Genomic DNA, 17,759 nt, shown 5'->3' with positions numbered 1-17,759 from the left:
TTCTGTCCAGACTGAAATACCTCTAAGAGAGCTGCACTCTGTGCAGCCACCGAGATTGCATTTAAGTTCCATCTTTCCCATAAAGACTGCCTATAAACTGGTGAAGGGTCATCTAGCCTTCCTTTGATTTTCCAAGGTCTGAATAATCTGCCTGGAGGACCCAGAAGTGAGGCTGGGAGGAGGGAGAGCAGCACAAGGCTGTTGAAATAGGTCACCGGAGAAGCAAGCAGCCCCTGATGAATGAACGGCTGAAGTATCTGGGGTCTGTAAAACTGCTGTGGGGAACGGGAACCAGAGGACTAGAGTGGGTTTGTCAAGTTCACACTGCATTTCAGAGAAGAGGACAGCCAAGCCCAAAGGTCACTTCTCAAGAACACAGTCTCCACCGCACTACCGTGCCTCCCTCACCCCCACGTCCCCTCCTGCCCTTCTGCTCAATATCCATTCCCCACATGCAAAAAATGCTAACTGACTACAATAAAATACGCATGTGTTGTATGTGTTCCTAAAACAACATTTATTCCCATTTAACATGATGAGCCGCACTTTAGGTTTACAAGAGCAGTGTTTTCCTAAAAATACAAACTATTTCTACACAGATGATTTTTGCCAGGACCCTTACAAAATTCCAGGAAGGTAGACAGGGGAGACACCACGCTACCCACACTTGGCAGGAGATTGAATGGAGGCTCACAGCAGGCAAGGCACTTGTTCAAAGCTTTACATTTTAAAAATGAATGCTAAGTTTTTAAAACTCTAATAACTTAAATGCAATACATATTTCAAAGATTATTAAATAAAACTCATTCCTTTTGGAATGATAATGAAATTATCTCAGAACACATCTTAGAAAGGCAAAACAATTGCAGCATTTCTCAGGCTCTAGGTAGGTTTCAAAAAGGTGAGTATTTATGGCTTTGGAGATGGGGACTTTTGATCCAGGTACTTCATGAAATTCTGGACCCACTTCTCCTTGGGATCAGCACAGATCTCCTTGGCCAGTTTGGTCTTGAAGCTGTGGGAGGGAAGGAAAGCCATTAGAAAGAGCCTCTTTGAAGATTCTGCCCATTAGGACCATTTGTCAGGGGGTGAAAGGGTTGCCGTGGTAGAGGAGGAAGGGGAAAGAGGAAGGATGGCCCATTAGAACCATCTTTGCTCTTGACTTGAAGGGACCTCATGTGACCTGCACAAGCTCTCAGGCAGGACTGGGAGCAAACACTTACTGCTGTGAAAATTCATGAATTGGAAATTATAGGGTCAAATGGTCTGAGTCCACGGCTCCAAGTAACTCTGAGGCCATTTCTGACTCTGTGCCCTGGACATTCCCTTTTGGTCTGGGGGAGGGTGCAGCTTGGTCTACTTACATCACAGCTTTCTTGGGGCACTTGCTGCCGGTGACCCTCTTATAGCTCTCCAGTTTCTGAATGGGGATCTTCTTGCTGGCCACAGCAAAGCAGCAGGTGGTTGGGATAGCCGCTGTGTTTTGGGGGGAAAATGAACAGAGAGAATGAATCTCTAATGATAGGTAGACATTTCCAAGCAGGAGGTTGTAAAGAAAGTTAGCAGAAGACGCACAGCTGCAGAAGGTGGAGGTAGACTCCATCAGTTCTAAAGTCCTATCTGCCTGCCTAGGACTCAGCATCCTTCCCTCTGCACTGGGAGCCTGTCACTGCTGACAAGCTATGGAAAAAGATTTGGTGGGTGTGACAAGCTGTAACCCTGTCATGGCAGGGATCTCTGTGGCCATGTGATCATCACGGTACCCTTCATCAAATATTCTCTGTTCTCTGCTCTCTGGACACAAGGTGGACTTATATGTCTTCACCACTTTTGTTTGATTGGAGCCACTAATTAATTTTGACCAGTAAAGGAGGAGACAAGGTGATGTGTGCAATTTCTGAGCCAGAGTGTGTTGCCTTGGCAAGACCCTCAAGAGCTTTCTTTTGCTTTGTCACAGTAATGTGCCCAAGGGTACTCTTCCTTCAGTTTAGAATCCTGAGTCTGTGTGATGCAGAGAAGCCTGAGCCCGCATGTTACAGAGGTCCAGTATGAGCGAGAAATGAATCTTTGTTAATTTAGTTCATTTTGCTAGACCATTGAACTTTCGGGATTGTTCATTTCCACAACATGCAGCTAACTCATTGGTCCATGGTTCAGTCCATGTAAGCCACTGAGGATGGGAGCTTGAGTATGGAACAACTGTTTTTTCCAAACAGGATCAAAATAAGTTGCATGGAGACATTTTCCTGTGACCTCAATCCCTCCTCTTAACATGCTCTCTCTGTCTCTGAAAGCTGTCCTGGAATCTAGCAAATATTCTGGGTTTCTAATCAATAGATTTTCCCTTCCCTCCCTGCCAGAAATGCCCCGTTGCAAATAGAGTCTTTCTTGTGCGTGCCCCACTCCCAGCTCATCCCTCTCAATACTCATTTTCTGACATCAGTAAATGGGGACTGGCCACAGAGGCCTGGGCTTTTAGTTCCAGCAACTGGATCAGAGGTGGGGGCATGTCTTGCCCACTGATAGGACCTGCTTTTGCACCTTTAAAATGCAGAGTTTGCAGCAAGTCTCTAAAGATTCCTGCTGATCAGATAGTACTGGAGGTGGTTATCCTTCCCTACAAGGAGCTGGCCTTACCTGGCTGAGCGAGGCCCCGGGGGCTGAAGGCGACTGTCCAGAGCAGCAGGCCCAGGAGTGCTGCAGAAACCTTCATGATGCAAGGAGCGGAGTGAGCCTCACCTTCTCAGTGGGTCACAGCCTCTGCTCCTCTGGCTGTTCTGCCTGCCTTTTATGAGGAACACAGAGGGTGGGTGCTTCCAAGGAAGCCTTTGACTGAATAGGGTCATGATAAAGTGGGGTTCAGATTACTGCCAAAATTCCAAACCTTGGGATGTAGCAAAACAAAAAGAGAGGCGTACTAGCAGGCGGGACTTGGCATAATTTTCATCTGCCCAGGGATTGGGGTGAGAAGGAGGGGAGCATGTGATGATGAAATTAAAGTAAACATCTGTAGACTGTGTGTAGGGGAGGAGGGAGGAAGAAAACAAGGGCCTGGGAGATGAATAAATCTAAGAATGTTCCCGGGTCCCTGTGTTCACCTGGTGTTCTTGAGGATTTTGAAGGCTAGGAAGGGATTCTAAAACCTCCTCTCCCACCCAGATGCTGAGAGAACTCTGCAGCTATGACTGTTGCTGGGGCTCTGTGAAGCAGGAAGGACAGCACATGATAGCCTTGTTCCAAGGATTTAATCCAGGGATAATAGAATTTTATAGCTTTGGAACTCAGAGTTATGGGACATCAGAACAAGATGGTTTCTTTTAATTGTGACTGCCTGTGCATTTTAAAACTATTTGCTTAGCTACTAAAGTCCTTTTCCAAATGGTGTCGAAACAACCCCCTCTATGTCAAATACAATTAAGTTCACGAACTCATCCTAGAAAAAGTGCTACATATATCATTGCTGAATATCATTTAAGTCACCTTCACAGTTCTCTCTCTGGGAAAGCTATGCCAGCACCTAGTCCACCTTTCAGAGCAATTTTGGCACCTTTTTTCAGGAATGGCCATCAGAGCTGTTGTTGTATTACCCTTGAGGTCTTGAATGTCATCAAAATGGCTTCCACATTTTCTTTAACTTTGAGTATAGAAAAAAGTCACTGGGGGTGAAATCAGGTGCATGGAATAGGTGTTCAATACAGTTATTTGTTTACTGGCTAAAACCTCCTTCACAGACAGTGACATGTGAGCTGGTGCCTTGTTGTGATGCAAGAGCCATGAGTGGTTGGCGAAAAGTTCAGGTTGTTTCCATCTAAACTTTTCACACAACCTTTTCAGCACTTCCAAATATTGAATTTGGTTAACTGTCATTTGGTACAAATTCATAATGAACAATCCTTCTGATATCAAAAAATGGTAGCAACATCATTTTGACTCTTGATTTGGACTGACGGAACATTTGGATGATGGAGAGAGAATTGGCTGACTTCCATTGTGCACTTTGATACTTTGTTTTAGGGTTGTATTTGTCCACCCATGTTTCATCATCAGGGATAACATGGTGGCCAAAACATCGCCTTGCCTCTTCAAAAGGTCTTGGCAAACTTTAACTCTCCTTTGGTTTTGTTCCTTGGTAAGCTCTACTGGGACCATTTTAACACACACTTTTCTCAAATCAAGATTTTCAGTTCATATTTTCCTAGCTGTTTCTCTATTGATATTTACTTGGTCTGCTAGGCTTCTTACAGTTAGCCGATGATTTTGACACAAAATCTGATGTAGTTTTGCAATGTTTCCATCTTCTGCTCTGACCACTCTTCATCAGTGACACTTTCTCTCCCCTTGGAAAAATGTTTATCTATTTGTACACTGCTGTTTTCTTCATGGCTTTATCTCCATAAACTTGGACTAACATGTTCCTGATTTCACTTCCACTCTTGCCAAGTTTAACAAGAAATTTAGTTTGTTCCTTGATAAACAAGCTTCAACATTCTCATGATGGTACACAAAACCATGCAATTCCACTCAGCAAGATACCACAAAACGTCAACACGAACACAGCTGTGAGACACTGAAATACCAAGGTTATGAACCCTTACCAGGTTGTTTACACAGTGCTGCCAATGTAAGTGCATGGTGGCAAGTTCACAGACTTAATAGTCAGACCCTGTACACTGCAGTGGATTAGATTTGTTTGAAGCAGACTAGGCAGTCCCCTAGGACTTGGAGTATGGGCCTTCATACCCCAAGGATTTAAGGAACATATTCAGAAAACCAGGCATCTAGCCATCTAGCCTCACCCCCTGAGCATACATTTCAGATAAAATATTTATCTGATGGCTAAAAATATCAAAGACAGAGGGGACACAGAACTGCAAGGAGCCCTTTGTGTATAACTCAAGGTCCCCTCATTGGGCAGGGTGTGAGGGGAGGCAACATCTTTAATGGGGTCACCTTGGTGGACTGATGCTGGCATAGAGGCACTGCAAGGCTATTTCCTGGCTTTTCCTGAACACTCACATACGAATTGATCAGTACAGGTAGCATAGATGAGTGTGTTAACAAGAACTCTGAGGACCTGCCTTGGGTCAGTCAAATGTAGTGTTGTGCTTGACTGGCAATGTCTGTCATGGGCACGAGAGAGTGCCTTTGCTGGCCTATGAAGTCTCTAATTGCCCACTTTGAATAATTGGGTCTATAATTACCTAAGAAAGGGACCAAGTAAAGGCCAGAAAACCTGGATCTTTTTTCTTCTTTCCTTTTTAACTCTAGATGAGATAGTTTAGTGTAGACTCTGGATCCAGGAGGCCTGAGTTTAGATGATGGCTCTGTCACTGACTAGCTTTGATACCACACTTGGGACAATTTACTTAACTGCTCTCTGCAAGGGTCAGGGAAGGATGCTCATCATGCCTACCTTAGAGGACTGTGGTTTGAATTAAATGAGTTCATATATATAAAGTGGTTAAAGAGTTAACAGATGGTTGTAGGTGCTCAGAGAACAAAACTTTATATTTATTGTTATTAGGAAATGGGGCTGATTTTGTAGGCCAGGGCATGCTGGGAAGGAACTCTGGGGTCTGGGCAGATGGCTTTCTTCCAAATTTTCTCCCTGCTTCCAAGTAAAGACATGCCACCCTAGAGATGGTTTACAGGAATGCCTGAGTTGCCCATGTGGGAGATGTGATGCCTCAAAAATTATGTGAGTACAAGAAATTTGGAATGTTCTTGACCTCAGAGGTGTTTGGCTGATGTACTTGAGAGATTAAATTTCTTTAATAGGAATTATTTCATAACTCTGTGGGGAGTTGAAAGGGCCTTATGAGCAAGCAACATTTTCATTTTTGTCTTTTTCTTCCGGGGTTCTGGATTTAATCTGAACTAGAGAAACCACAATGGGAATAAATAAATCAGTCTTTAGATATCCAAGTTCTGTAGCTGTTTCATCTAGCTGCCTGGCTTTCTCTAATAAGGAGGTGGGGCAGGGAGTATGTCGGGGGTGGAGGGTGGCTTCAGGGTTTTTTTTTTTATTTCTCTTTCTTCCTTAGGGGATTCTCATTCATCAATGACCTAGAGTCTATCTACTACTTACCTGTGATTTGGTAAGTGATAAGGAGGACATGGATCTCTCTCTCTGTGGAACCAAACAGGAAACAGCCAAACACCTGAGCTCAAGAATCTTCCCAGTTTCCCGTACTCACCTAATTTTTGAGACCTCACATCTCCTGCATGTGTGACTCAGGCATTCCTGTAATCTTGGCTGCTTGAGTGTTTTACAAGGAATGGTGAGTAAGCAGGAGAGAAGGACCCCAGCAGAACTCTTGGCTTTGTTTTGCAGGTCTGCTTTGGACTTCCTCTACATTACACAGTTATAGACAGACAGGAAAGAGACGTCCACATTGACTTTAGTCCAACCCACTTTCCTTAAAAAAAAAAAAAAAAAAAAAAAACTGTAAAAGATTATCAGTGAAAAAATCCCTATGAAATGTGCGCGTTGTAGGCTGAGCTGATTCTAGATCTCAGTCTCTCGTGAAATGCATTATAACTTGAAGGTGCTAAGGAAATGTTACTACAAAATATGACTACTTGATATAAAGAATATTTTGAACGAAAGGCCTTTCACAATCAAAAAGCATTGGAGGGGCTTTTCATCCATCTGCAAAAAACCAGACTGACCCGATCAGGGGACCAAAATGGGACAACTAACTCCCTTGCCTCCCACTAAATGCTACCAGACCTGGCCCAGGTCACCCAATGGTGACCCTGGTCACCGTGTAAAACACAACACCTGTCTCTCAGTCCATCTGTTTCCCCCATCTATTCATCCTCCCTAGCAACCACTTGCTGCACCCACCCTCTACATTCTCCCCCTTTCTTCAAAAAGGCGTCTATGAAGGTATCTGATCCTCACTGAGATATTGGGTAATCATTCTCATGGTTCCCCCTAAGCACGTGGTATTTGAAAATAAACATTTCTCTTATTAATCTGCCTTAACTATGAATCAACCCTTTAGCTAACTTTCTTGGGGGAAAAGGGTACGTTTCACTGTGATCCCTACAAATTCCAGGCCTCGGTGCAAACCGTACAGTTTGTTATCTCCCCTTCTCTAGGGTAACGGAAACCATGAGTCTCCTTTCTTGTCACTTTCGGAGGAAAGGTACCCCAAATGATATGCTAGCATAGAAATTCTAATAACGTGTCTAGCAAATAGCAAGTTGTCATAAAAACAGTAATCTATGTGTTGGGGGCCGACCGCAGTCACACACAAAATTTTCTACCCCCCTCTCCTCCTCTCCTTCTAAGGCAAAGATACAAAGGATCTGGCTAGCCCCACTCTCAGAAGTACCTGTCAAAAGACCCTACCCTGACAGGCAACCTGTGGAATGTGCCCCCTCCCTGGGTAGAGTGTCCTGGCATCACAGCTCACAGCCCCATATAGAAGTGGTCTCTAACCGCCCCCAGGTGCAGACACTAGACACCATCTTTGCTCTGCCCAGGCGGGTCACCCTCCCCTTTCAGTAAACCTGGCCTGGACCTCTCCTCTACAGCCTTGTCCCAGGTGCCACTGTTTATACCTTTCACTATGCAATTATGCAAGGTACTATATTATTTTATTTCACGGAAGTCAAGTTATTTAATCCTCCTGATAACTTCTTCTAATTAAGTCTAATTTAAAAATGAGAAAACTGGAGAATTTGATAAGTTAAGTATCTTCTTCTTCTAAGAAATCATTTATAAAAGTGAAGCCTCATAAGTTTGAAATTTTCAGCAGGCAATTGGGACAGGGAGATGAGCTACTTTAAAAAGTAAAAAAAGAGGCGGAGCAAGATGGCAGCCGAGTAACAGCTTCCTTGCATCTGGGCACCGTGAGTCTGGGGAGATAGGACTCCAGGCATCTCTGGCTGGTGGGATCTGCCTATCATCACCCCTGAGAGGATACAGGGAGTCAGCGAGAGACTTCTGGACCCCAAGAGGAGGACTAAAACAGTGGAAAACCGGCAAGTGGTCGCGTGTGTTCAATCCGTCTAAACCCGCCCGCAACTGTAAGTTCAGAAGCAGTGAGACTGCAAACCAGAAAGGCCTTACCTGTGAACTGTTTTGGTGTCTTTGGACTTGGCACTCAGCTAAACTGCCTTGGGGAGAGCCTGAGCGGGAGTGTGGAGAACTTTGGCTGTTGTCTAGGGCCCCAGTCTGAGCCGTTGAGCCAGACGGAGCTAATAGTGTTTGGCTCTGGGGCACAGGCAGCCATTGTGAGCGATCTGCCCCAGCAAGCTCCGCCCTCAGGGTCGCAGAGCTAGAATTGGGTGGGAGTTGGTAACCCAGCGACCAAGTAGCCTAAGGGTGGGGTCTGAGCCGCCTTGCAGCCCTAACCCTAGGGAGCAGAGGGAGACCAGTTTTGGCACACAGGGTAAGTGGATAGCCACTTCAGCAGTGATTCCAGCGACAAGCACTTCCCTGGGAAAGCTTCTGCTCAGCAAGTGAACAAGTTCAAAGTGCCTTTTAAGTGGGCTGAAGAGAGATTTAGGGTGTCTACCTGCTGGGGTTTGAGAAACTAGCAGCCTCCAGTCGTATCAAAACTGTAATTAACATCTCATACCCCAGAAGACCATGTGTTGCCCAGACAATATTCAATAACATATACATACTGCTTTCTTTTTGGTTGTGTTTTTTTTTTTTTGGTTTGGTTGTTTTTTTTGTTTGTTTATTTTGATGTTATTGATTGTTGTTTTGTTTTTTAAGTTCAACCTTTTCCATACAGATCCTTTTTCTTTCTCAATTTTTCTAGTTTAATTATAATTTCCCATTGCTGCCTATTTCAATAATTAGAACTTCATTTTTGTTAGTGTTTCTACCACTATTATTTGGTTTTTCCAGCCAATTTTATCACGTAAAGTTTTCTGTTTGCTTGTTTTGGTTTGATTTATAGCATTTTTGTCTTTCCTCTCTACTTGGTGGAGGTGGGGTACTGTGTCTGATCAGGTTACCAAGGGCTGCTGACTTCAAGGGAACCACCCAACTGGGCACCCCCAGAAGGTGGTATTTTTTTTTAAGGTTGTATCAAAGTACCCTACTGTACACCTATATTGCTCTGTGTCCCTCTTTCTGTGCCTCTCTTCTTTTTGTCAATATTCCTTTTACCCACCCCCTCTCCTTTCTCTATTTTTCTTTTTTTTTTCCTTATCATTCGGTCCTCCTTTCTTTCATCCCTTTTTTGCTCTTCAACCTTCTCACCCTTCTGGTCCTGTAACCCTTAGTCCACAGGCACGAGAACTTAAAGAGCAAGAGGAAGTGAAAGGAAAATTAGGGCAAGGAAACAGATAAAAGAAATCACTCATGAGGAAGAATCAGCAGAAAACTCCAGGCAACATGAAGAACCAGTCCAGAACAACCCCGCCAAGGGACCATGAGGTAGCTACTGCAGAGGATTCCACCTATAAAGAAATGTTAGGAATGACAGAAAGGGAATTTAGAATACACATGTTGAAAACAATGAAAGAAATGATGGAAACAATGAAGGAAACTGCTAATAAAGTGGAAATTAACCAAAAGGAAATCCAAAAACAGAATCAAGTAAGAGATGAACGATATGAAGAATATAAAAAGGATATAGCAGAGCTGAAGGAAATGAAACAGTCAATCAGGGAACTTAAAGACGCAATGGAAAGTATCAGCAACAGGTTAGACCATGCAGAAGAAAGAATTTCAGAGGTAGAAGACAAAGTTTTTGAGATAACTCAGATAGTAAAAGAGGCAGAAAAGAAGAGAGAGAAAGCAGAACGCTCACTGTCAGAAATATGGGACTTTATGAAGCATTCCAACATACGAGTTATAGGAATTCCAGAAGGGGAAGAAGAATGCCCCAGAGGAATGGAAGCCATACTAGAGAATATTATAAAAGAAAATTTCCCAAATATCACCAAAGATTCTGACACACTGCTTTCAGAGGGCTATCGGACCCCAGGTCGCCTCAACTCTAACCGAGCTTCTCCAAGACACATTGTGATGAACCTGTCCAAAGTCAAGACAAAAGAAAAGATTCTGCAAGCTGCCAGGAGTAAGCACCAGTTGACCTACAGGGGCAAATCCATCAGAGTGACTGCAGACTTCTCTAATGAAACTTTCCAAGCAAGAAGACAATGGTCATCTACCTTTAATCTACTTAAACAGAACAATTTCCAGCCCAGAATTCTGTACCCTGCTAAGCTAAGCTTCAAAATTGACGGAGAAATCAAATCATTTACGGATATACAAACATTGAGGAAATTTGCCACAACAAGACCAGCTCTACAGGAAATACTTCAACCTGTTCTGCACACTGACCACCACAATGGATCAGCAGCAAAGTAAGAACTCAGAAATCAAAGGACAGAACCTAACCTCCACACTGTTGCAAAAGATAAAACTAAGCAGTGGACTCTCACAAAATAAGACGAATAGAATGCTACCACACTTATCAATTATCTCAATAAATGTTAATGGCTTGAATTCCCCACTGAAGAGACATAGATTGCTTGACTGGATTAAAAAACACAAGCCATCCATTTGCTGTCTGCAAGAAACACATCTGGCTTCAAAAGACAAATTAAAGCTCCGAGTTAAGGGTTGGAAGACAATTTTTCAGGCAAATGGAATTCAGAAGAAAAGAGGAGTTGCAATCTTATTTTCAGATACATGTGGATTTAAAGCAACTAAAGTCAAAAAAGACAAAGATGGTCACTTTATATTGGTCAAGGGAAAAATACAACAAGAAGACATTTCAATTCTAAAAATCTATGCACCCAATTTAAATGCTCCCAGATTCTTGAAACAGACCTTACTCAGTCTGAGCAATATGATATCTGATAATACCATCATAACAGGGGACCTTAACACTCCTCGTACAGAGCTGGACAGATCCTCTAAACAGAAATTAAACAAGGATGTAAGAGATTTAAATGAGACCCTAGAACAACTGTGCTTGATAGATGCATATAGAACACTCCATCCCAAAGATAAAGAATATACATTCTTCTCATCACCCCATGGAACATTCTCCAAAACTGATCATATCCTGGGACACAAAACAAATATCAACAGAATCAAAAGAATTGAAATTTTACCTTGTATCTTCTCAGACCATAAGGCACTAAAGGTGGAACTCAACTCTAACAAAAATGCTCGACCCCACCCAAAGGCATGGAAATGAAAAAATCTTCTGTTGAATAACAGATGGGTGCAGGAAGAAATAAAACAGGAAATCATTAACTTCCTTGAGCATAACAACAATGAAGACACAAGCTACCAAAACCTGTGGGATACTGCAAAAGCAGTTTTGAGAGGAAAATTCATCGCTTTAGATGCCTACATTCGAAAAACAGAAAGAGAGCACATCAACAATCTCACAAGAGATCTTATGGACTTGGAAAAAGAAGAACAATCTAAGCCTAAACTCAGTAGAAGAAAAGAAATATCCAAAATCAAATCAGAGATCAATGAAACTGAAAGCAAAAGAATCATTCAGAAAATTAATGAAACAAGGAGTTGGTTTTTTGAAAAAATAAATAAAATAGATAAACCATTGGCCAGACTAATGAGGAATAGAAAAGTAAAATCTCTAGTAACCTCAACCAGAAATGATAAAGGGGAAATAACAACTGATCCCACAGAGATACAAGAGATCATCTCTGAATACTACCGGAAACTCTATGCCCAGAAATTTGACAATGTGAAAGAAATGGATCAATATTTGGAATCACACCCTCTCCCTAGACTCAGCCAGGAAGAAATAGACCTCCTGAACAGACCAATTTCAAGCACTGAGATCAAAGAAACCATAAAAAATCTTCCAACCAAAAAATGCCCTGGTCCAGATGGCTTCACTCCAGAATTCTATCAAACCTTCAAGGAAGAGCTTATTCCTGTACTGCAGAAATTGTTCCAAAAAATTGAGGAAGAAGGAATCTTCCCCCAACACATTCTATGAAGCAAACATCACCCTGATACCAAAACCAGGAAAAGACCCAAACAAAAAGGAGAATTTCAGACCAATCTCACTCATGAATATAGACGCAAAAATTCTCAACAAAATCCTAGCCAGTAGATTACAGCTTATCATCAAAAAAGTCATTCATCATGATCACGTAGGCTTCATCCCAGGGATGCAAGGCTGGTTTAACATACGCAAGTCTATAAACGTTATCCACCATATTAACAGAGGCAAAAATAAAGATCACATGATCCTCTCAATAGATGCAGAAAAAGCATTTGATAAAATCCAGCATCCTTTTCTAATTAGAACACTGAAGAGTATAGGCATAGGTGGCACATTTCTAAAACTGATTGAAGCTATCTATGACAAACCCACAGTCAATATTTTACTGAATGGAGTAAAACTGAAAGCTTTTCCTCTTAGAACTGGAACCAGACAAGGTTGTCCTCTGTCACCTTTACTATTGAACGTAGTGCTGGAAGTTCTAGCCAATGCAATTAGGCAAGACAAGGAAATAAAGGGAATCCAAATGGGAGCAGAGGAGGTCAAACTCTCCCTCTTTGCTGACGACATGATCTTATACTTAGAGAACCCCAAAGACTCAAGCACAAGACTCCTAGAAGTCATCAAAAAATACAGTAATGTTTCAGGATATAAAATCAATGTCCACAAGTCAGTAGCATTTGTGTACACCAATAACAGTCAAGATGAGAAGCTAATTAAGGACACAACTCCCTTCACCATAGTTTCAAAGAAAATGAAATACCTAGGAATATACTTAACGAAGGAGGTGAAGGACCTCTATAAAGAAAACTATGAAATCCTCAGAAAAGAAATAGCAGAGGATATTAACAAATGGAAGAACATACCATGCTCATGGATGGGAAGAATCAACATTGTTAAAATGTCTATACTTCCCAAAGCAATCTACCTATTCAATGCCATTCCTATCAAAATACCAACATCGTACTTTCAAGATTTGGAAAAAATGATTCTGCATTTTGTATGGAATTGGAAAAAACCCCGTATAGCTAAGGCAGTTCTCTGTAACAAAAATAAAGCTGGGGGCATTAGCATACCAGATTTTAGTCTGTACTACAAAGCCATAGTGCTCAAGACAGCATGGTACTGGCACAAAAACAGAGACATAGACACTTGGAATCGAATTGAAAACCAAGAAATGAAACTAACATTTTACAACCACCTAATCTTTGATAAACCAAAGAAGAACATACCTTGGGGGAAAGACTCCCTATTCAATAAATGGTGTTGGGAGAACTGGATGTCTACATGTAAAAGACTGAAACTGGACCCACACCTTTCCCCACTCACAAAAATTGATTCAAGATGGATAAAGGACTTAAATTTAAGGCATGAAACAATAAAAATCCTCCAAGAAAGCATAGGAAAAACACTGGAAGATATTGGCCTGGGGAAAGACTTCATGAAGAAGACTGCCATGGCAATTGCAACAACAACAAAAATAAACAAATGGGACTTCATTAAACTGAAAAGCTTCTGTACAGCTAAGGAGACAATAACCAAAGCAAAGAGACAACCTACACAATGGGAAAGGATATTTGCATATTTTCAATCAGACAAAAGCTTGATAACTAGGATCTATAGAGAACTCAAATTAATCCACATGAAAAAAGCCAACAATCCCTTATGTCAATGGGCAAGAGACATGAATAGAACTTTCTCTAAAGACGACAGACGAATGGCTAACAAACATGTGAAAAAATGTTCATCATCTCTATATATTAGAGAAATGCAAATCAAAACAACCCTGAGATATCATCTAACCCCAGTGAGAATGGCCCACATCACAAAATCTCAAAACTGCAGATGCTGGTGTGGATGTGGAGAGAAGGGAACACTTTTACACTGCTGGTGGGACTGCAAACTAGTACAACCTTTCTGGAAGGAAGTATGGAGAAACCTCAAAGCATTCAAGCTAGACCTCCCATTTGATCCTGCAATCCCATTACTGGGCATCTACCCAGAAGGAAAGAAATCCTTTTATCATAAGGACACTTGTACTAGACTGTTTATTGAAGCTCAATTTACAATCGCCAAAATGTGGAAAGAGCCTAAATGCCCACCAACCCAGGAATGGATTAACAAGCTGTGGTATATGTATACCATGGAATACTATTCAGCCATTAAAAAAAATGGAGACTTTACATCCTTCGTATTAACCTGGATGGACGTGGAAGACATTATTCTTAGTAAAGCATCACAAGAATGGAGAAGCATGAATCCTATGTACTCAATTTTGATATGAGGACAATTAATGACAATTATGGTTGGGGGGGGGACAGAAAGAGGGATGGAGGGAGGGCGGTGGGGCCTTGGTGTGTTGCACACTTTATGGGGGCAAGACATGATTGCAAGAGGGACTTTACCTAACAATTGCAATCAATGTAACATGGCTTATTGTACCCTCAATGGATCCCCAACAATAAAAAAAATAAAATAAAAAAAAGTGAAGCCTCTTCCTAGATTTACCTTGAGGAAAGCCAAAGCTTTTTATTTAAAATTTTCTTACCACTCTTTAAGTCATAGGATCCTTTGGGGTAATCAACTTTAGTCTTGTATAGAGGCAAAAAAACCCAAGGCACAGTATGCTGTGGCTATTTTCCTGGGCCAAGTGGTCATGGCAGTGCTAACCTATAATTCACTAATAACAATAACAACAATTTCAGTGGCTCGCTGCAACAGATGTTTGCTTGTTGTATCACACCCTGATGTTGGTTAGGCAGCTTGCCAAAGTGGATCTTCTAAGGAGTGACTCATGTATTTTGGCTGCTTGTAAGTAACAACTGGTTTTTGTAAAATGTGGCCTTCAAGTTCACCAAGGCGAGAGGAGAGAGGATTGATAGGGTCCCTGCAGGATGTTATTGAGAATCACACATAGAAGCAGCTTCCCTTCTCCCTACAGCCTGTTGGCCTTAACTCATCGTACAACCCAGCATAACCACTAAGGAGAACTGGGAAATGAAGAAGGGTACATGAATATTTGATGGAGACGCAGTTTCTGAGAAATGAAGAAGAATACACGAATATCTGGTGATATTACTAATTACTAATCGTTTCTACCAGAATTTGTCCTTTGCTTACTTTGTTGTGGGAAAACGAAGCCCAATGGAGAGAACGAACACCCAAACACTGTATTTAAGAGAAAAAGGCCTTTTATTCAGCTGACAGAGCAAACGGCATAGAAGAATTCAAAATGGCCATGCTCTCTGACTGGCTTGGTCTCCCCACCTCCTTTTTTTTTTTTTGAAACACAGTCTCAAGCTGTGTCCCTGGGTAGAGTGCCATGGTGTCACAGCTCACAGCAACCTCAAACTCTTAGGCTTAAGCGATTCTCTTGCCTTAGCCTCCCAAGTGGCTGGGACGACAGGTGCCTGCCACAACGCCCAGCTGTTTTTTGGTTGTAGTTGTCATTGTTGTTTGGCAGGCCCTGGGCTGGATTTGAACCTGCCAGCTCCGGTGTACGTGGCTGGTGCCCTAGCTGCTGAGCTACAGGCACTCAGCCTGGTGTTTCCCTTTTTTATCTCCTCTCAAAAAGTTCCAGCCCACAGGTACCTTTCTCAATAGTCAGTTTAAATCAAGCTGGAGAAGCTATTCCAGCCCCCACAGAACTATAGGATTTCACAGAAGCGGAAATTTCTAGGGCCCGGGAAGTTAAGTTTCTATAAATTCCTAAGAGCCGAGTCACCATGGGGAGGACCCTGCAGGTGTATCCTTGGGGTCTCCTTGAGAAGAACTCTATTCTCCTAGACCTCATCCTTCCTGTGTACCCTCTCTCAACTTCTCAAGTACTGAAAGCACAATTAACCCATCCTCAAGAGAGACAGCCCAGAGTCCCATTTAGTCACTGTGTTAACCTAAATATATAGGGTCTCTTGACAATAAGGGGACCTCTCTTTGCCACTTGTCACTGTCAGCCAATATGCAGAGATGGGGATAGGTCCACCAAACTTTATTTGTCAGAAGGCTGGCAATTCTGGAGAACAGTGAGAGTAGCCTCTCCAAGCCTGTTCTGTTCTTCCATTTCCAAAATCACAGATTTATATATAATGGTTCACACCAAAGACCACAATAACCCATATTTTAAATAATAATCAGCACAACTCAGTAATAATCTATTACAATATTTCTCATTCAAAAGTTAATTTCCTGGCTTGGTACCCATAGCTCAATGGTTAGAGCCCCAGCCACATACACCAAGACAGGCAGGTTTGCATCTGGCCCGGGCCTGCTAAACAATGACAACTGCAACAAAAAATAGCCAGGCATTTGGTGGGCACCTGTAGTCCCAGGTTCTTGGGAGGCTGAGGCAAGAGAATCACTTAAGCCCAAGAGTTTGAGGTTGCTGTGAGCTGTGATGCCACAGCACTCTACCGAGGGCGACAAAGTGAGACTCTGTCTCAAAACAAACGAAAACACAAAGGTTAATTTCCTAAATCAATCCTCCTAAAGCAGAGACCACAATAACCTTTATTAAACAGCACAAGTCAGTGACAATCTATTACAACATTTCCAATTCCAAAGTTCATTCTGTAAACCATTCAAGAAGGGCATCTTTAGGGTGGGAGCTAAATTTACTAAACAGTAAGAATGAGACAGGAGGCAACGGTCTCTGAGGACCTAGTCATGTCTGCCCTAGCTTGAGTGACTCTGGCTTATTCTCACTACATGTGCTTTCATTCCCCACTCTTATTACTGTATTTTACATCTATGGAATAGACTTTAAATAGAAATAATTATTGCAATTTATTGTATTCATCCAGGGGTCGAACTTATTCTGGCAAAAGATAAGTTTGAAGTTACCCTGGGAATAACATGTAGTACAGTTAACAGTAGATAACAAGGTGACAATAACTAACCACAGGGCACGGACATCTGAGAATAACCTGCTTCTGATTCTCATAACTGACGCTCTTAACTTTTGTCTCCACAGTTCTGCAGTTTACTGGTTGGGCATGAATTTCTTGGGGGATAATCCCAGATGTGGGTATGATGTAATCTGGATAACTTGACCGCTGTAGGGGTCATAAGCAGGATGTCCTAGAGGTCAGTCCACTTTTTCTTGAGTTGTTTGTCAGGTTTTCCCTTGCAAGTCCTGAGGATCACCTGGTCACCAACCGGGATGTATTGCAAGGTTTCACAAAGCCAGGGAGGGGGGCTCTTTTTCAGTAGTTTAGAGGATGGCATAACGTAACTCAGGACGTGGCAGGGCATGCTGTGACAGAGATGGAAGGTCATCTGCTGGGGGCCTTGAAAAAGTGTGAAAGCCATCATGGGTCGAAGGTCCAAGGCCCACTGAGTAAGTTCTTTGTCTGGGTAGGTCACTGGAATGCAGGATCTGGAAAATGTCTGAAAAACTATTCCAGGGTAAAGAAGTAAACAGAGGCTTAATCTGGCTTCTTTAAGCCAACTCAGATGAAGTCAGGGTTGTGAAACTATTTAGCAGTCACCTGGGCTAGTGAGTTGAGTGATTTTTGTTGAGTCTCAAGGCTTTTGGAGGTTTTCCCCATTGGTCTTAGAGTCAGAGACGAGTCCAATCTTCAATCACACTTTTTTTGGGCATGTAGTCTATAGATTGGGGCCAGCACTTTTGCTTACTTTTATAATGTTACTTCTGGGGTAGCTATCTCAAAATATGTCAGAGACATGTACTTTGGGGTAAATATTTTTAATTTTTTTCAGTGTTTACTTTGAAATTAAAAGATTTTCCATATTAAAACTCAATATGTTCTTTCCGAACTAAGAAACAGAAAG

General features: G+C 42.2%; 1 protein-coding gene across 1 annotated transcript; it reads right to left on the bottom strand.

Moving 5' to 3' along the window:
• Positions 1-511: 511 nt before the first annotated feature.
• Positions 512-2,765, bottom strand: LOC128570636 (eotaxin-like). The gene is made up of 3 exons (XM_053570002.1): positions 2,638-2,765; positions 1,365-1,476; positions 512-1,015 (listed from the first exon to the last, which is right to left on the bottom strand). The coding sequence occupies exons 1-3, from the start codon at positions 2,711-2,713 to the stop codon at positions 910-912; spliced, it is 294 nt and encodes a 97-aa protein (XP_053425977.1). The 5' UTR covers positions 2,714-2,765; the 3' UTR covers positions 512-909.
• Between the last annotated feature and the right edge of the window lie 14,994 nt (positions 2,766-17,759).

The sequence above is a fragment of the Nycticebus coucang genome, chromosome 18 (assembly GCF_027406575.1).
Source record: "Nycticebus coucang isolate mNycCou1 chromosome 18, mNycCou1.pri, whole genome shotgun sequence".
NCBI lineage: Eukaryota > Metazoa > Chordata > Mammalia > Primates > Lorisidae > Nycticebus > Nycticebus coucang.
This window is presented reverse-complemented; position numbering and strand designations above follow the sequence as displayed.